This window comes from Hypanus sabinus, chromosome 1 (assembly GCF_030144855.1).
Source record: "Hypanus sabinus isolate sHypSab1 chromosome 1, sHypSab1.hap1, whole genome shotgun sequence".
Taxonomy (NCBI): domain Eukaryota; kingdom Metazoa; phylum Chordata; class Chondrichthyes; order Myliobatiformes; family Dasyatidae; genus Hypanus; species Hypanus sabinus.
In genome coordinates this window covers 159,418,528-159,439,258 of record NC_082706.1, presented here as the reverse complement: position 1 = coordinate 159,439,258, position 20,731 = coordinate 159,418,528, and the positions used below count along the sequence as shown (strand labels likewise).

General features: G+C 38.4%; 1 protein-coding gene across 8 annotated transcripts in view; it reads right to left on the bottom strand.

Moving 5' to 3' along the window:
* Positions 1-20,731, bottom strand: part of trappc9 (trafficking protein particle complex subunit 9) — a 551,561-nt gene that overhangs the window by 488,457 nt on the left and 42,373 nt on the right. For 6 of the 8 annotated variants that reach the window (XM_059979921.1, XM_059979908.1, XM_059979899.1 and 3 more), the window contains exons 4-8: positions 20,273-20,401; positions 14,654-14,680; positions 6,299-6,420; positions 3,023-3,148; positions 2,209-2,425 (exon numbers count right to left, since the gene is read on the bottom strand). In XM_059979921.1, the coding sequence (XP_059835904.1) occupies positions 2,209-2,425; positions 3,023-3,148; positions 6,299-6,420; positions 14,654-14,680; positions 20,273-20,401 (621 nt within the window). The remainder of the gene's footprint in view (positions 1-2,208; positions 2,426-3,022; positions 3,149-6,298; positions 6,421-14,653; positions 14,681-20,272; positions 20,402-20,731) is intronic. The other 2 variants (XM_059979949.1, XM_059979955.1) reach the window with 2 other exon arrangements.

Sequence of the window (20,731 nt, the reverse complement as noted above, 5' to 3'; positions counted from 1 at the left end):
TTTATGATTGATTATTCCAATTGTATTTTAAGGATGAATACCACAGATCCATTGCCAGTGCCTTGAATTAAGTAAGGGCAAACATAAATAGCATGAGAAAGTTTACCAAGCTGGATTGAGTAAACATGCCTGAAAAGATAGGTCAGAAAATAAACAGTCAGTTAAATAACAGCTCAGCAAGAGCTTCACAGGAATTCTGATCAAGGATCTCAACCCAAAACATTGACTATTATTCCATTCCATAGATGCTGCCTAACCTCTGAGTTCCTTCAATATTCTCTCTGTTGCTCTGGATTTCTAACATCTACAGAATCTCATGTTTGAGAGTTTACCTCACAAGCATAGTGGTTAATGGAATGCTATTACACCGTCAGTGAACTGGAGTCAATTCTACCACCGTCTTTAAGTAGCTTGCACACTTTCCCCATGACCATATGGGTTTTCTCTGGGTGCTCAGGTTTCCTCATGCTTTCCAAAGACTTACAGGCAAGTAGGTTAATTTGTCAGATGCAAGATTGTTTAATGTAATTTCTAGTTCATAAATGTAAAGGCAAATGAAAAAATTACTCAGGATACGATGCAGCACACGCAAAAAAATAATAAGACAAAGACAGTTCACAAAACTATTTCTTTCACTACTACTTCTTTCAAATGTGGTTCTGCTACTGGCAGAGCCTGTGATCTGCATTTTGGTGGTGTGTTTTCTGACTGCCTCCAAGGGGGTTTGGGGAGGTTTTGAGCAAAGTATAAGGTCTGGAGAAAAGGTTCGACCCCATGATGGACTTCATTTCTGCTGATCTCTCTGATTAAAGAAAAGAGGAAGAATGAAATTAACAAGGACTAGAGCGGAAGGCGGACAGGTGTTCCCGTGCCCTCTACCTGCACGTGACTGATAGCTCTCTCCCACTCACCTACTACTCCCGAAGGAAGGTACCTGCAGATAAACTGTCTCTCTCCCCACCCCCCCCCCCCCCAACTCACTCGATGCTGCTGGAGAATGGTGCCAGAGTCCTGGGTCTTGGACAAGGTTTAAAATCACTACGCCTTGTGGATTGGACTCTGTAGTTCACATTATGATGTATTTCAGGTCACTTTATTTTGTTGCCATTTTGTGTGATTTTGATCGGGACAGGCTGGCAGTGCAGCCTGCAGATAACGAACAACAGTGCTAGATTGAACTGAACTGAACTGAATACGCCTGGATTGTTTCAACGACTTCGTGATTTGGTGTTACATATTGTGTTTTTCCAACCTTCACCCTCCCCCACTGTTTGCACAATGGGAGTTTGATATTTTGCTTTCAATGGGTTCCCTAGTTTTTTTGTTTTGTGACTAGCCATGGGAAAATGATTCTCAGGGTTATTTACTACATACATACTTTGAAAATAAATGTACTCTGAATATTTGAATCTTCGGTGAGCTTTTTTGATTGTTTAGGTGGTGTTCTGGGACCATGAGGTTGTGCAAGATATGCATTCCCAGGAGTTTGAAACTGCTTGCAATTTCCTCTGCTGTGCCACCAGCATAAAGAGAGGAGTGTGAGGACACATGGGTTTAACTGGGCAGTGTAGGCTCATTGATGTTACCGTGCTGCATCTCTAAATAAATAAGGGATCCCATGAAAAAAATGCACAATCTGCAGCTGACAAAAGAGATGGAAGATAATATTAAATTGAAAACTGGGATACTATTAGAAAATTAGGATAAAACTCAAAGTACACTGCCTTTCATTTTTGTGATCCAAGATCAAAATCACCTGCTATTGATAAAACAATTGCATGTATTTTTATTATGAGACAAAAAGGGCCAATGCAAACCACTCTGACCGTTCTAATCCTAGGTTTTGAAGCTTCAGAGTGTTTCTCCAATTCAGCACTGCATTGTTCTTTCCACCAACAAACATCAAAAAGGCACTCCAACACACAATTGTCTCATACAACATTCTTAGTTTTGTCATCACAGGGCTATTATCTGCTATAGACAGCAATCTACTTACATATTTGTAGTTTATATCATTTTAGTTTTTTTTAAATGAAGGGTGCCCCATTCAAATTTAGAATAAAGTGATTGCAAGATCAAGTGTTCAAGATTTGACTTTGCTTGTTAGAGTAACAAGAAAAACAGGCTGCAAAATTTGTTTGAAAACAGCTCAGTTGTTATAGACATATAGGTTGCATTTGTCCCATCAAAAATATGACAAGATTTTACCTTTGCTAAAGTCTTCAGGATCCAGTGACAGGCTATATCCTTGTAATGCTTCTAACAACAACTTGTAGCAAGCTCTCCATCCAGGGTCAGCAATAGATGGCGTTACACACTGCATTGCAGCTACACGCTTGAAGAAGGCAGCTTTACGATGGAATCCTATCAAATCATACAGCTCAGAAAGAATACTGTATCGCTGTATCTTTTCCTCTTCAGAAAGCTACAAAGTACAACAAATAATATACCAAAAGATGGGAAACACTAAACACATGCATAATTTTACTCAGTATAGTAAACAATTTTTAGTATTGTGTATAAAGCAGCAATAGCAACAAAAAATTTCAGTAAGTTCCAATGGAACAAATTATTGGCCCAATCCACTCCATTATTTTGTCTCACCATGTTCTAAACAACAAAGCAAAATTTATTTTAAATCTTCCTTCCTTATAACTATAATGAAAGTGCACAAGGCTCCTACACAAGAATCTTCAAGTTGGACATTCCAGAATGTTTGAGGTCCACATCAAATTCAACAACAGAGTACAACTGGCAGATGTCATGAAGCTTGGCCTGCAAGGTTGAGGGCCAACTCTTGTCTGGGAATCCCAATCTTTCTTGCACTCATAGCAAAAATTATTGCTAACTATTTTCCTCTTACTATATTCAAACAATGCAAGTTGATGTCTTATTTGCAATTGTTGAAAACAGCACATTTTAATCAGTTCAAAATTAGTCAATAATGATTATTTTGTGAAGGATATAGAAGAGAATCAAAAAGGGCTATTCAATTAAAATAGGAAATTGATGGGAACTATACCTGGCCAAGATTGATGTATACGGCATTCTGAAGGAATTCAGAGGCTTCCATACTTCTCTTCTGAATGGCCAGCACCCTAACTGCCTTCACACAAGCTTCTAGCTCAATCACACCTGCATTTTTGTACTGAAAAGTAGAATTACAGCAAAATGTTTGCATTGTACAATACACTTGCTCCCAGAAAGAAACATGCTAATTCAAACACTGAAAGCCAATTAATAACAAACATGCATTACCATACAAGAAAACAGATTTAGCAATAATTCCATCCAAAGCAATACATGACCTAAAGTGAACATTTTGAATTAAGCGTGCATAACGCATGTTAGCATTATATGGGATCTTCAAAATACAAGTTAATAATAAACCAAGGCATCTGTAAAGAAAGAACACTCAATTCCAAAAGATTTCATGACTGAAAGGTAAACCAATAAAAACTCTGCACATGCTTGAAATCTGTAAACTAAAAACAAAAAATGCCAGAAACTCCTAGCAAGTGGGAAAATAAACAGTTCATGTCTCAGGGCAATGATCTCACAACAGAACTGAGAAAGGCGGTCGTGGGGCTGGATGGTAAAAAGAAAAGATATTTATAATTTGGATAGAGACAAGGGAAAAAAGAAAAGGAAAACAGAAACATATCTGAACAGATAATACCAGGGTTGCTTCAGGGATAAGGTGCGATTATCCAGTTGATGGGTTAATGGGGCAGTTAAAAGAAAATTGCAACACAAGCTGAGGTAAATCGTAGTGATAAGAACGTATATATATGTAGAATGCAGGGCTGTAGATTTCACCCTCAGACCAGGTTACACTTACTGGATCAAATTTTTATTTTTCTGCATCACAGATGGATGATTTAAAGCAGAAATTACTTATTTTGGTTCAGACAGAGGAAGAGAATTACCTGAAGTTGTAGAATTGATATTCAGTCTGCAAGACTGCAGCACGTTTGAACAGATGTCATGGGCATCATGATAAGAATATAGGAGTCACAGATAGATACCTCAGAAGGGAAGTGGGATGGAGAATTAAAGTGGCAGGTAACACCATAATCACTATGACCTGGGCAAATTAAATCTGCCAGCAGGAGAATTGTTGGAGCAGATAGAGTGCTTTTGTAGTATTTATCTAGTGATAAAGAAATTTCAGAGTCCTTCAATATCTAGCAAAGTTTATGATCTAATTAGTTATTTTCTAACACTAAACTGTTATGAGTGATGAACAGACCTGATGGACAATGGTGTGCAGAGTTAACCATTCTCCACCCCCCCCCCCCCCCCCGAGAACTACAAACTATTGCTGCTGTTATGCTGCTCATGAGAGAGAGAGATAAAGCCCAGGTAAGAACATTTGCTACAGATAAGAGGGGGAGAGAGACTGTGGATTAACTGTATTATGACTCTTCCTGGATTATTTACTTTCTACTACAAGGACTGTACCTTGCTTGTTAACATTCCTCAGGAGATAGACAATAGACAATAGGTGCAGAAGTAGACCATTCGGCCCCTCGAGTCTGCACCGCCATTCTGAGATCATGGCTGATCATTCACTATCAATACCCAGTCCCTGCCTTGTCCCCATATCCCTTGATTCCCCTATCCATCAGATATCTATCCAGCTCCTTCTTGAAAGCATCCAGAGAAATGGCCTCCACCGTCTTCCGAGGCAGTGCATTCCACACCTCCACAACTCTCTGGGAGAAGAAGCTCTTCCTCAACTCTGTTTTAAATAACTGACCTCTTATTCTCAATCCATGCCCTCTGGTACTGGACTCTCCCAACATCTGGAACATATTTCCTGCCTCAATCCTATCAAATCCTTTAATTATCTTAAACGTTTCAATCAGATCCCCTCTCAATCTCCTCAATTCCAGCGTGTACAAGCCCAATCTCTCCAATCTCTCTGCGTAAGACAGCCCTGCCATCCCAGGAATCAACCTAGTGAATCTACGCTGTACTTCCTCAATTGCCAGAATGTCCTTCCTTAAACCTGGAGACCAAAACTGTACACAATATTCCAGGTGTGGTCTCACCAGTGCCCTGTACAAATGCAAAAAGAACATCTTTGCTCTTATATTCAATTCCCCTTGTAACAAAGGCCAACATTCCATTTGCCCTCTTCACTGCCTGTTGCACTTGCTCATTCACCTTCATTGACTGGTGAACTAGGACTCCTAGGTCTCTTTGCATTTCTCCCTTACCTAACTCGACACCGTTCAGACAATACTCTGCCCTCTTGTTCCAGCTTCCAAAGTGGATAACTTCACTGATAGCAGAAGATATCAGAGATAGCAGAAGTGGCCTGATTTGATGGACACGGTCATTCAGTGTTGATAGATAGCCGAGACCCCGTGAGTGGGGATAAAAGACAGGTCTGGAGAGACACCCTTCAGACACACCAGTGGACACTGACTAAGTGTTGGGAACTCACAGAAAGGTGGGGGCTTCAAAGACCGAACCAGGAGATCGGTCAGTAAAGCTCACAGTGTTACAGCAGGGCCGGTGGGGACTTGTGTGTGTGTCCACTCATGCCAGAGTGACGAGTCCACCACAGAAGAACGGTCTATCTGAAGGACGGAGGGGTCATAGCTGAATGACAACCACAACAACAGTGCAATGGAATCAAAAGGTAACAGGGAGGTTTGCTGACTGCAACTGCTTAATCTCTCGCTCTCTCCAACGATTACAACCCAACAACCATAATTACCTCAGCACACATGAACTGAACTGAACTTTATACTTTGCTATGACAATTCATTTACCCCTAGAGATTGATAAAGCTTGTTTATTATTGCTTATTATTATTCCTACACTTTTAGGTTTATTACTGCTAACTTGCATTATATGTATATTTGCATTTTTGATATTGTACTGTGTAGTTTACTAATAAACACTTTTGAATATAGTACCACCAGACTCCAACGGATTCTTCTTTCTCTGCTGGTCAGACACCCAGTTACGGGGTATGTAACAAAACAAAATTCTACAACATATTGTTGCAGTTTATCAATTTTCTGATAAGAGTTTTATAGAAGTATTTTGTTTTTTTTCTTAAAACAAATCAAGCTTTGTTAAATATGTGTGGATAATTCAGTAGCTTCAACATTAAGTCTAATACTGTATATTGTATTCAAGATTACTCAGATGTCATTTAAGTCATACTGTTCCTCTAAAATTACAAGGTTTTCACTGAAACATTCAAGAAAAACCAAATTTCTATATAGAATAACTATCAAAGAGATCGCAAATTTAGAATGGATTATTTTGGGATTACCTTCCCAAAGTAAGAAATAGCTTCCTTATATTTGTCAATAATTTCCTCAGGACTCAAACAGTTCTTCGCTCTTCCAATCTCTGCACTAGTATCTGCACTGATGCCATTTGTTGTCAATGCACCTACAAGTTTAGAAAAGCAGGTTAACGTAAAAGGTTGCAAGTAGAAATCAGATTATTTGCCCAATCCAACGAATAAAACATTATCAAACTAAGGGCAGCAAAATATACTTACATAAACACAATTCATAAATCATTTTAACATGCATAAACAAAGACTAAACAGAGGATATCTTCTCTTTTGGAAACTTGCTCATTAACTTGAACTTTATGCTTTGGTGTAAAGTTAGAGTTCAAGTCAATTGTCATCCAACCAAATACACATACATCATCAAACAAAGCAACGTTCCTCGGACAAAAGTGCCCAATAGAGGCTTCATGAAGTAATATCGTTAAAAATAAATTAACGGATAGTAAGGCATTTTTACAATGCAAGTTAAAAAGTAGACAGTATAACTCTATTGGTGCTTTATGTGTGGTGGTAGACAGTTCAGTAGCTTCACCGCGTGAGGGAAGAAACCATTTCCCATTCTAACAGTCCTTGTCCGAATGCTACAGTACCTCCTGTCCAATGATGGAAGGGATCAAAGAGATTGCTAGACAGATGGGAGGGTTTCTTGACAATGCTAAGGGTCCTGCTTAAATAGCACTGCTGATAAATATCTCGGATGAGTGAGAAAGATCCCAACAATCCCCTCAGCAGCCCTCTCGATCCGTTGTAGGGTCTTGCAGTCTGATGCCTTTAAATTCCTGCACCAGATGATAATGCAACTGCTCAGGACACATGCCATGGTGCTCCTGTAAAACCTGGTTACAGTGGTGTTGCGGGGGGAGCCTTGCTCACCTCAATCTCCTCCGGAAGTGGAGGAGCTGCTCTGCTTTCTTTGCTAAAAAGATGGTGTGAGGGATCAGGTGAGATCAACTGTTATGTGCACTTCCTGAATCTTGGTGCTCCCAGCTCTTTTCACAGAAACGTTGTTTATCTGCAGAGAGAAGTAGTCAGTCTGCATCTTCCTAAAGTCCACAATAATCTCTTCAGTCTTGTCATTCGAGTTGTTGTGCTCGCACCATTCTTCCAGCTGCTCTATCTCCTCTCTGTAGGCCATCTGATCATTGTTGATAAGGACAAGTGCTGTTATGTTATCAATGAACTTCATGATTTGGTTTGAACTACAGCGTGAAATGCAATCATGCCTCAGCAGTGTAAACAGCAAAAGCTGAGCACCCAGCCTCATGGTGCGCCAGTGCTCAGCATGATGGAATTAGAGATGTTTCTGCCAACACAGACTGACCTAGGCTTTTCTGTCAAGAAGTCCAGGATCTAGTTATGGGGTGGTGAGACCAAACAAGGACAGTTGAGCTGAAGTCAATAAACAGCATACTGACGCACGAGTTACCTTTTTCCATGTGGGCAGAGTGGAGGGCACAGGCCAAGTATCAGTGGACCGACTTCAACAAGAAGCAAACTGGAAAAGGTCCAATGTAGCAAGAAAATGGGATTTACTGTGATCCACAACCAGCCACATAAAGCACTTCATTATTGTTGAGGTCTGTGTCAGTGTATGTTTGTTGTGAAGGCAGGTTACTGCTGCCCTCTTGGTCACCGCGATGATGGTTGCTACATTGAAGCCTACAAGGAAAATGGGCTGTTCCAGAAAGGCGTTGAAGATGTCTGTTCAAACTTCTCTTAACTGGGTTGCACAGTCCCTCAGAATCCAACCAGGTATGTTATCAGTTCCCCATTTGCTTTATGTGAATAGATCCTGCAAACATACACTCAGAGCCTGGCATATGCACAAGCTACAAAGATCTTATTCAGCATCACAATACTGTTGTGAAAGAAATGGTATTTTAAGCTCAAGTTATCCACAAAGCCCACAAGAGCAGAGAGAGGGGAGAATGATAAAGCATGCAGTTTGCATGCCTTTGTAACAATGCACCAGGATCACATGTCTACTCAGAACATGAACCTCAAAAACTTGGGTAGAATAAGTCACATTGTATGCAAGATATCAAGCTGAGATTCACACCATCAGACTCTCGGTCCAATCATGAAAGATGGTCTCAAAATAAATAAAACCTCCAATAACTGGGTGGCTAGAATCAAATATCCTTGAGTTACATAGTATGCATCTAGGGCCTAGATGCATATTCCAGGGCTGTTCCTGGAATAATTATGCCATTCTGATTCTTTGTCTACAACCTGATAATTCTGCTCAGTACTTCATAGCTACAAGTAAATCATTTGAGAGATACTGTATGTACTACACATTGAATAAACAGAAAACAATTTGCAAGCTTCAATATTTCATCCCCAACTGACAGTACTGTTGTTATATCAGTATATTGCACATTAAAATCAATTAAATGCAGTTTAATAAAGCTGTAAAGCAGAAAGTACTACCAGTAGGAACGGATATCAATTCCGAAACAATAAATCTCGTGTAGAAATTTAATGTTTCTGATTGTTTACAACAAGACTCCTTTTTAAGCTTTGAAAGAAATGGCCAATGACAACCAACAACACCTTTACTCTGCGCTTTGTTCCCCTGAAATCCACAGCGAATACTAACTGCTAAGATGTACATTTTACAATTTTTCATTCAGGTTGCTGAACTTAAAAAATCCCCATATGTTGAGTTAGTGGACCAGTTTAAACCAACATACAAAAACTACAAAAAGCTTTCATCCACTAGCAATACTATGATATGGAATCCATGTTCAAGTGACCAATTAACCTAGCCAGTAATGTCTTTAGATTGTGGGAGGAATTCAGAGTGCTTGGGAAAAACGCACACATTTCACAGGGAGGACATATAGAGAATCCTTAAGACACCAATGTCCTGAGCTGAAATAGCATCATGCTAATCGCTACGCTACTGGAGAGCACCAGTAGGATTTCAGAATCTTAAAAATGTTTTGTCAAAAGCAATCACACAAATCAGTGCCTTTAATGGAAACTGTGGAAAAATTCTAAGAATTTCATCATGGACCATAGGACAGGTAAACACTAAAAACTACTTTCGGATTTTGTAGAAGAACCAGAAAAGACATTACTTACACATATGAAATTATAATCTATGAAGTGTTCACAGACACACAATATATAGCACAATCGGCTAACTGACCTCCTTCCAGTCAACTCCATGAAGGAACAATCCAATTGGTCCCACTCACTCCCATATTCTCTATTGTTCTTTGTTCATTTCTCTTTGGCTGAGTCCGCCTTCACATCTACACCCACTGGCAATACATTCCAAATCTTACTCAATTTCCATTCACAACTTTCCTCTCCTATGTATTTTTTTGGTTCCATTACCAATTGCCTATAATCCACAATCGCTACTTTTTGATCCTGTTTCTGTCTCTTACATCCATCACAATTTTAAATACTTTTGTAAACTATCACAACCTCCTTTTTCAAGAGAAACCCATTTTTTACTGTTTCTCTGCCTTTTACATTCCCGCCCCCCCCCCCCAAAGTATGGTGCCACAACTATGGCTAGACAATGCTCATGGCCAAACCATTGTCTTTCAAAATTCATACAACTTCCTTTCTTCTGCAATGCTTGTAAAGCTTCCCATTTACTTTTCAAGAAACATTGTTTTCAGCCTGCTGCAACCTCCAACAAGCAATGCACATTTACCCTAAGAATTCTTTTCGTAGATTCCTTTGGGATATTCTTGCACCTGAACAATAAAAAAAATCTCTGAAATTACTTTCATTCTATATAACTGAATGACACCCCAGCCCTTATTCATCTTAATAAGTAGATCAAGTTTGAAGGTGATAAATTTAAAGGAAATTATTCTTGAGCTAAAAATATTTTTCCAGATTTGCAAATTCTCTTTACATTCTTTTCACTAAGATTAGGAAGCGGTCACATAACAATATAAAAAATATAAAATGCCTATGTATAATACATCTGAATTTTACAACAGACTTCACACAGACAGTTGACCCTTCAGTTAATTGATTCTGGAGATTTTAGCAAAGGAGTGGCTCAGCAGAGGTCAAACTTGTCTCCAATGAAATCTAGTTGAATGCATCTAATAAACGTAATATCTGCTGCTTGGAACATGAGAAGTTTTGAACTGAACTGTTCTCCAAAGCCTTCATACAAAATTACTACTGCTGAAAATAAAGGGCTGTTTTAAAACTCTGAGGCATCTATTTCTATTTCGATCCCAGCTGCAGCTTTCTGGCCCACATCCAATAATCCAAGAGTCAAAAATGTATGCCCACTATTCTTTGGTCTGAAACTATACCAGTTCCTTATTTATGCACTTTGTAAGCTATATCTTTAACAATGTGATGAGAAAGTCAGAGCTATCTGTTAACACTACATTCACCTTGGATGTACAAAAATCATGAAAAATGGAATTTTGCTTTTTCCCCTCAAAACTTAAGGTTATTCAACAACTCCCAACATGATATAACTTCAGTCTACCAAACCAATAGCATCCTTTATACAATAGTTAAAAAACAAACTTCACCAGACACTAGTTATTTAATACTGAGAAATGGATCACAGAATACAAACTAGTAGAAATGTTCCAAATATGAAAAAAACCTATGCAATTATGCCTACCAGAAGTTTTACAAGACAAACATTTTTAATACAAAAAAGGAAATCAACTACATAAACTTTCACATGGACAATTAGGGAAGAATATCTTTAAAGTTAATTACTAGATCACTAGAGTTATGAAATAAGTTCAAATATTAAAAGGAGACTTTAATTACACAAGACTCCAGAAGAGATGAATTCCCAGGATGGGAAAGAGGAAGAAGAGTGGGGAGAGTAGAGGTGATAGCAATGTTTAAAAGGTCAAATAAACTCTTCTCGGGTTCAAGCCAGGTACAGGTATCAGTTATAATCGACGTTTCAATGGCAAACTGTCATCTTCTGATGATCCCTGAAAGGCACTAGATCCTTTTACATGTTTAAAAAGATATCTGAATAGGCACACTAGAAGAATTATTCTAATTTGGCCTCACAGGTTCCATCCATCAATTTAAACACATTCAAAATGCTACTTCTTGCAACATAACTCAATAGAACTCTGTTCAAAGAAAGGCTTCAATGTCATAATTCTCTTGCTTCCCCCTATTTCCAATTTATTTCAGATCCACAACCCCTCAATGAACACTAACTATCAAAACTGTGCTAGCACTCATGCAGAGTGTGAAGCAAAATGACCCACTATTCCCAAGCATTCAAAAACTAGTAATGTGGCCTCAGCAGCTTCAAGGGCTTTAATCATGCTTGAGGTTCTAGCCACAAGAACTGTTTGACCAGCTTTTGAGGAGGCTGCTTCTGCCATCGTCAAGGGATCCTAATACCAAACATATATTTATCTTTCACCCCCACCCCACTGTCCACCTTCTGCAGGAATCACCCCGTGATTCCCTTGTCCATTCACCCCTCCCCTCGAACCTCACTCCTAGCAGAAATCCATGCAAGTGACAGAAATGCTACACATGCCCATTCACCTAACTTACCTCCATTTAGGGCCACAAATTGTACCTCCAAGTGAGGCAACATTTCACCTGTGAATCTGTTGGGGTTATTTATTGTAACCAATGCTCCTGATGTGTGCTGATGCCCAACATAAATTAGGGAACTGCTTTGTCAAGCACCTCTGCTCTATCTGCCAAAAGCAGAATTTCCCACTGGCCAACCATTCCCATCCCCATTCCAGCAAATTCAGCCTCCTCTTTTGCCACAGATGCCACTCAGGGTGGAGGAGTAATACCTCATATTCCATCCAAATAGCCTCCAACCTGATGGCATGAACTTGAGATTTCAATTTCTTTTTCACCTCACCCTTTCTTTTTATTCCCCAGTCTGGTCTCTTACCCTCTTCTCCTCGTCTACCTGTCACCACCTCCTGGTGCCTCTCTCCTTCTTCCATGGTCCACTCTCCTCTCCTATTATATCACTTCTCTTCCAGCCCTTTTCTCCAGCACCTGATTTCACCTATTCACCTTTGAGCTAGTCCTCCTTCCCTTCACCTCTCTTTTTATTCTGACATCTTCCCCCATCCTTTCCAGTTCTGATGGCATATGGCTGGAAACGTCCACTGATTATACATTTGCATAGGTACTGCCTGACCTGCTGAGTTCCTCCAGTATTTTGTGTGTTGCCTGATATTCAAGGACATAACAATTATTAAAGTCACTAAAATTTAAAGTAAGAATAAAATCAGAGATAAAGAAATCATTAAACAAACAACTTGTCTGCCTAGTTACTGCTACCTACCATACCCTTCCCTAATTTTCTGGGTAGGAAACACCCATTCAACTCAACGAATGGTAATACTGATCCTACACATAAATGTTTAATCCAAGATTGAAAATGCAGGTTTCCCAACATAACGAGGAATCCCATTTTGTTCTACAGTACATGTGCCAATATCTGTCAATCACCTTGTCCTAGTCTTAAACCTATCTGTTCAAGTCTGGGACATACCTAACTATCAGTTATTAATTCCTTTATTTGCTTTGTAACATTTCCTTCAATCCTGCATTAATTTAGTTCTGGAACCTTGGTCATCCTAGTTCAAGCTAGTTCAAGATGATGCTGAGCTGCAGTCTTTGTCAAAGTACAGCACAGATTTACTTGCTTTTTTTTTAAAGTTATTTTTAAGTTCATAGAGATGGTTGGGGACCACAAAGGAGTTGGGGGGGGGGGGGGTCAGGCTATGCTTTAGGAATAGAAAGGCAGGGGTAGGTGTCCATGCCTCTGCTCTACCTTCAAAGGCGAGTGAAGCAGATGTGGGACAAGGATCAGCCTTGTACAACGCAAGGCCAACTGACCAGGACAGACAAGGACTGGTAGCCCTCCCACCAGGGTTAGAGAGTTGTCAACAGGCTCTGAAGTCTTAGTTCCATGCAACCAAGAGGAACAAGCTTAGATCATCCTCTGGTATGCAATTCAGCGAGTACCAAGTTTGAGGCTTCATGTTCAATAATCAGCAAGTCTTGGGTTCAATGCCAAGGAGTGAGGTCCAAGGGTGGATCAGAAGTCGTGAAATCAAGGCCTGATGGCCAGAGCCACTAAATCTGTGAATATGTTAGCCCTCTGGGGAAGTCAATGCAAGACCAAGTCAGCTCACCAGAGGCTGGAAGCCAAGGACAGTTTGCCCTGGGATTGCAGACCTATGTTTATGTGGTGGATAGGTGGGAGGGAAGAACAGGGCTTGTTCTGCTGCTGCTTTGTTTGGCATGTTTGTTTTTGTCCTGTTCTACATAGTTCTGCAAAGCAATATTTGCACCAGAATGTGTGGCAACACCTGCAGGCTGCCTCCAGCACACTCTTGGGTCTGTTGATAGTTCATGCGAATGACATTTCACTATGCTTTGATATTTACATGATAAATAAATGTGAATCCTGATCCCCACAAGTTCCCATCTCCTACCCTGTCATAAATACTCACTCTGAAATTGAGTGTGAGAAGCATTTGCCCTTTTATGTCATGACACATATATATGTTTAATACATTGTAATCATATGTTATTCCTTTCACATATCATTTGAACCAAAGATTCTTCTTATAGTAATTATCACCTGAAGCACTGGTCACTCTAATATCTACATTTGCACAATGAAAATAGATTGATCAAAAAGGGAATGTCCATCCCTAAGAGCTAAATATTTTCACCCCCAAATGAAGGCAGTCATGAAAGAAACCAGGAACAAAACAAGGTTTCCAGATGCCACATGCTCACTGTTATCTGATTAGGTAACTCTTATGAAAATGCTTTAACTACCCCAATTCCGAAGTAATTTTGCAGCAAAAATTGTTTCCACTATCATGTTAAAATCTAAACACAGCGCCTCTTGTAATAAGCTTCAGACTTCTCTTTCTTTCTTGAACAGATGATCAAAACCAGTATCCATATTTGTACTCAGTACATCTTATGAATTTTGATTTTCTGCAAAATTTTCCAAAAAGCCTCAAACGCAGTCAACAGAAAATCTGATATATTCGCTTCTGGTAGGTCTGTAAGTATGCATGTTGTTTTCTCTTGAACTAATCATGATACATAGTTAATTATTCCCCAATTCTGAGATTGTCCAAACATATTAGCACAACATATCATGCACAAAGTATTGCTTTCAAATAGTAATATTTTTTCTGATTGTGTTGTTTCTGCATAGAGACTGAGATAAAAGTTCAGCAAAGCATTCAGAAGCAAGTTTCTCACCATTAGCAGAAAAACAAAAGCAGACCAAGAATTTTTAAAATACACAGTACTTAAAGGTAATAAAGCAAAGACATACGGTACCTGGATCAATGAGAACTTCCTGTGCCCCTAGAAGTGAACAAACAATTCTCTTTCACTCCCTTTGCACACTTGTATATGAAAACAGTCATTTCATCTGCTCAATGCACCAAAAGGTAATGACTTAGAACTACCTAGCTTCCTGCATTTGTTACCCTACTTAGAATACTCAAGGCAAATTTTAACTCCTCAGTGCTTCATTGCCTCATTCCAACACTATGCAAGTTTTTTTTTAAATAAAAAAAAACTTCTTTCTGGAAAGCAGAATTGCATTTTGTTTCATATATTAACTGAGCACCAATGCATTAATTATGTAAATACCGCACAGAAGTTTGCACTGAGATCACGGCTGAATGGAAATTTCCTGGACAGTGCATGTAAAATGATTTGAAAAATCCCAAATCATTTCCTAGTGAAGGAAGGTCTACTGTTTAAACTACATTACTTGCTAACTTCTGTCACTGAAAGAGTGTAAACATGCCTGTTGTAGTACATTATAAGTAGAATATTTTCTTTTTAAAATATCAGGTCATTGGCTCACTGCAAGGAAAATTTCACTCAGCTCCGACTTTTAAATGCATGAGGGATGGATAAGTAAAACAATTATTACCCAAAATACATACTTACAAATATTCAGTCAATGTTACATTTTGATCTGCAGTTCCTGCAGATGGGGCAAGTAGGATAATGTTTCCACAGTGACTTTGCTAAAAAAAATAGTGGCTTCTGACAATGAGCAAAAATGTTCAGAAAAGGCCATCTCACAATTAAAATGACAGATAAAGTAATCTTCAAGTCATTTTATTCCTCCACTTTGAAGCAAAATAATAATGCATCTTGCCAAAATACTTCAAATAATTTCACTGGAAAAGATCATGGGAGGGCGGGAAAGAGGAGGAAAGAATGCAGGCAACAGGTGCCTGCCTTGCTGTTGAACAGCAAGGCAACAGACAAGCAGCGACCAAGACAAGCAGCCAAAGGCAGCAAGTACCAAAGGCAGCAAGCCCGAGCTAGATGCTAAAGAGGAATTTAAAAAAAAATGAGGGAGGAGGTCACGCAGGGGGAAAAGGGCCAAAAGCATTAAAATTTACAAATTGTACCTGCACATAAACGGCAATAACTGAACGCCGAGCAAACTGTAAAAGTGGAAAAAGTGTTATAAAGAAATAAAATAGCAGGCAGATCTGGGTGAAGCACATCATATTGATGGAAAAATTAACTACACCAGCAGGCAGACAGGCTTCCTTTCCCCATTGAAGGAAATTGTTTTTTCAAATTCAAATGCTGACATTAAAAATCATTAAATCCTGATCCCAGTTGGAAAAAAACCTGAGGATGCAAATAATTGAGAAAATCTCTGCAGAATCCATTCAAATTACAGTTACCAAAAAATTATGAATTACAAAGGATAAGGCCCAAAAAGTTATCAATTCCCAAGTCTGTTACTGAGACATGTCATTCTTCACTTTACTTGCCAAAATAATTAAGACGACAAAGACATTTAACATAACCATAACAGCAATGAAATATCTAAATCTATCCAAAAATCATAGATCTGCTTTCAACAAACAAATTGAAGCACTTCAAGATATATTAATAGCAGTAAATAAACATTGCAATTTGATGTCTGAAAACTGTACAAGTTGCTCAATCTATTTCAAGCTGAGCAATCTCATTGCTTTAACTGGCAATTTAGGCTGGTTACCCCCACAAAGCAGGATCCTGTTCATTATTGAACGTTTCTTCTCATGAAACGTTTCTCCTTCAACAAATCCATAGGAGGTAATCTGACCTCAATTTTCCTCTGTCAACAATATCAATATTAGACAATAATGTATCAAGTAGGCACTTCTGAGGCAGATTCATTTTTCATTTAGTATTGACAGATATTATACCAATTGGTTGAACAGGAAACCAGGAAAATAATATTCTATCTTTACAGCACAGATCCAACCCATTTCCTGTTATCTAACAGGAATAGATTAATGTATAAGATTGACCAACTACTTTTGTGCAAATTCCAAACAAATCTGCTTAATTTAACAGATCAAGAAACAATTCTACAGCAGAAGGTTGCAATCATCTTGAGCCATTCTTAATGTGATCAAAAGACAACTCAAAACGGAAGCACATCTGTAGAAGACCATCTGTAGAAGAGTGAGTGGGACAAGGGGCTGGTGAGAGAAAATGCAACTTACAGTACTCAATACACCTAACAATTGTCCAAAAGACGAAAAAGCAGTGGCACATGTATTTCTGTACAGTATTTCAGATACAATAAATAGAAAAAGAAATAAATTTGATTTCCTTTGCATTAATGACATAGGAGTCTGGAGAAGCTGTATAACCCAAGCATTGTTTATATTTACAGCAATGGTTCGAGAGAGAAAGCAGCTCTTTTTAAGTTTAGGGACTACGGCAAGTAAAAACAATGCTACATCTGATAATAGCTGAACTTCATGTTCAGCACTCTTGTATTACAAGACACAGTCCTTTAGCTTACCATATCCATTCCAGAGATTAGGTAGTCACCTATAATAATTTTCAATTACTCAGCCCAAAGCTTTCTATGCCATGGGTTTTCAAGTGCTCATCTAAATACCTGAATGTTACAACAGTCTCTGATTCCATCAAACTTTAGGCAGTGTATTCCAAGTTTCAAACATTCTCTGGGTGTAGAAAAAAAAATCTTCAAGTTCCTCAAAATCTCCTATCACTTCCATGAAACTCATCCCTCCATTAAGGGATAAAGTTTCTGACCATCTACCGTAGCTACATCCCTCAGCTGTGTATACTTTAACCTCCTCAACCCCAAAGAAAACAAACTCATCTTGCCACAGTCAAATACTCTATCCCCACACAACATTCTGGACAAACTCCTCCACACTTTTTCTATGGCATGGATGACCAGAAATGCATACGATACTCTATTGGCAACCTAATTAATGCTTTACATTGCAGTTAAATTACATCATTGTCTTATAAGATGTGCTCTGGCTATGAAGGCAAGTAACTCGAAGAGACTACACATGCTGAAGCTTAAGAGTTAAATAAAAAACAAGCAGCTGGAGGAACTCGTTTCACCAGTCAGCATCATACAGGGAAATAAATAGTCAACATTCCAGGTCGAGATCCTTCTTCAAATGTCCTTCTCAACCAACTTATCTATCTGTACAACTGACTTTATGGATCCTTTTTAATGAAAACCATTTTGTGATAGCTCGTCAACACAAAAATGATTGCACAACCTATTTATGGCAACATCCCAAATGCAAAAGGTTAAAAATTCATCACTTTTAATGCTCATATTCCCTTATGCTGTTGAGATCCCTCTTTGAACTACATTTCCATGGATACCCCCAATCTTCCAGTTTCTCACCCAAATGGCTATTTTACCACATTTGTAAATATTGTCTAAACATAATAAAGGATTATGGTATCCAACAGTACATTTTTCAGTTATTTGATAGCTGACAAGTAGAAAACTTGATTGGAAGCTGCACACTATTGTGGAAGAGACTGATCTGCTTTTAGCGATTTAAACACCTCCATTTCATTGATCTAACTCAGAATAGAGTTTGCACAAGAGCACATCTTACAATAGCTCAGATGTTTCACAAGTTTACCCGACCTCTTCTATTATTGTATTTTTTTAAATTCTCTTAAAATTAGAAATTCCATTCTCTGCTTTAAGCTTGGAATTCATAAACTATTAATGTAAAATTGTTTTCCTGCTAAATAAAGTTGTAAGAAAGAGTTTGTGAACCCTTTGCAGTTGCCTGGTTTTCTGCATTAATTATCCATAAAATGTGATCGATCTGCATCCAAGTCACAGTAATGGACAAACACAATCTGCCTGAACTAATAACACAAACCCAATGGTGCTTTTCATCAATACTGAGTACACAATTTAAACAATCACAGTCTAGGTTCAAATAAATCCAAGAACCTCTGGCGTAATGCCTTCTACAAAAGCTATTTGAAGTATCCCAATCAATGAATACTGAAGGAGGTGAAAAAGAACCCAAGGGTAACACAAAAGACCTGCAGAAAACTCCAGAACTCACTAAAGTCCCTTTTCATGTGTCCTCTACAAGAAAAGCACTGAACAAAAATGGTGTTCATAGAAGGACACTAAAGAGGAAATCACTGCTCTCAAAAATAAAATCATTGCTACACATCTCAAATTTACAAAAGACGACCTGGATATTCCAGAACACTTCTGAGACAATGTTCTGTGAACAGGTGAGACAAAAGTTGAACACTGCTATGTTTGGAGGAAAAAGGGCACTACACACACCACCAAAACTACAACCAAATTTGAAGCACTGTGGAAGGAACATCATGGTTTAAGGGCTGCTTTGCTGCCTCAGGGCCTGGACAGCTTGCAGTCATTGAGGGAATAATGAATTCAAAATTGTATCGAGACATTTACAGGAGAATGTCAGGGTAGCTCTCCGTCACCTGACACTTAATAGAAGCTGGATGATGCAACAAGACAATGATCTGAAACAAGAGAAAAATCAACAGAATGGTTTAAAAAGAAAATTCATGTGTTGGAAAGGTCAAGTCCAGACCTCAACCCAATTGAGATGCTGTGGTATGACCTGAAGAGGGCTGTTCATACAAGGTATCACAGAAACACTGATGAACTGAAACAGTTTTGTAAGGAGGAATGATCTAAAATTCCTTCTCGCCATTATGCAAGTTTGATTGGCAGCCACAGGAAACATTTGGTGATGGTTACTACTGTTAAAGGAGGTTCTACCAATTATTAAATACAAGGGTTCACATTCTTTTTCCAGGCTGGACTGTGAATAATTAAACAACATGTTCAATAAAAACGTGAGAAGTATTATTAGGTGTGTTATGAATTTAGGCAGATTGTTTGACTGTGACTGATGAAGATCTGATCACATCTTTGAGTAACTAATTTAGAAAACCAGGTAACTGCAAAGGGTTCATAATTTTTTTTTTCTTGCAACTGTACATATTCTCAAAATGTGTTTTTTTTAATACAAGTATTGCGCAGAAAAGGACCTATTGACTCTTCAAGCTGTGCTACAAAGAAACCCTGCCAACCCTGATTAAACGCTGACCTAATCACAGAACAATTTACAATGACCAATTAACCTACCATGTACACCTTTGGACTGGCAGGAAACCACAGCACCTGGAGAAAACCCATACATGGGGAGAACAGACAAACTCATTACAAAGAACACCAGGATTTCACTCCAAACTCCAACATTGCAAGCTGTAATAGCCTCACACTATCCTCTATGCTACTGTGGTGCCCATTTTAAGCAATGTGCTTTCTTCCATAGATCCAAGCTACATACAAATATACATATTTAAATAAAGTTTTGATTACACAAAGTATTGCTATTTACCTAATGGTGTAATATGGAATCAAAATTACATTCAAAAGTCACTGGTAGTTTGCTCAAATATTAATAGTTGTATACAGTCTTAAAAATGAAGACTAATTGCAAAGAAATAGAACAGATCAGAACTATTCAAAGTTCATGTATAATAAATTTGCTAACATTCTATCATAAACAAAATAAATAGAAACAAATAGATTCACAAAGTTGAAAATGAAAAATCTGGTTCACTTACCATGACGATGTCGCCGACCAGCATCTGATGGTAAACCCATACTATGAGCTCTGTGCACAGCAGGTTTTGACCCAGTACCATTTGGATAATGGTAGATAACAGAAGATGAGCACAAACCCTCAAGTGCAGCTGAACAAAGATAACATTTTCTGTTTAAAAATCACAGCACATTCAACACAGTATTTCCTGCTCTTTATATCCAAAGTCAGGGATTTTAACAAACAATGAATATGCATATAACATCATTGTGCTTTTTCAATGCCTTAATAAAACCAAAATTTAATTATAAACCATATACAAGAGTTTTGGGGAAAATGATACGATTCTGGATCAAAATAGTAGATATTGAGGAGCAAGAGACAAAGATTTAGAGAAGGAATTCTCAAGCTTGAGCCTTGACAGCTGAAACTAAGTGGATAGGAATACTGGAGGATCAAATTGCAAGAACTAAATATTTCT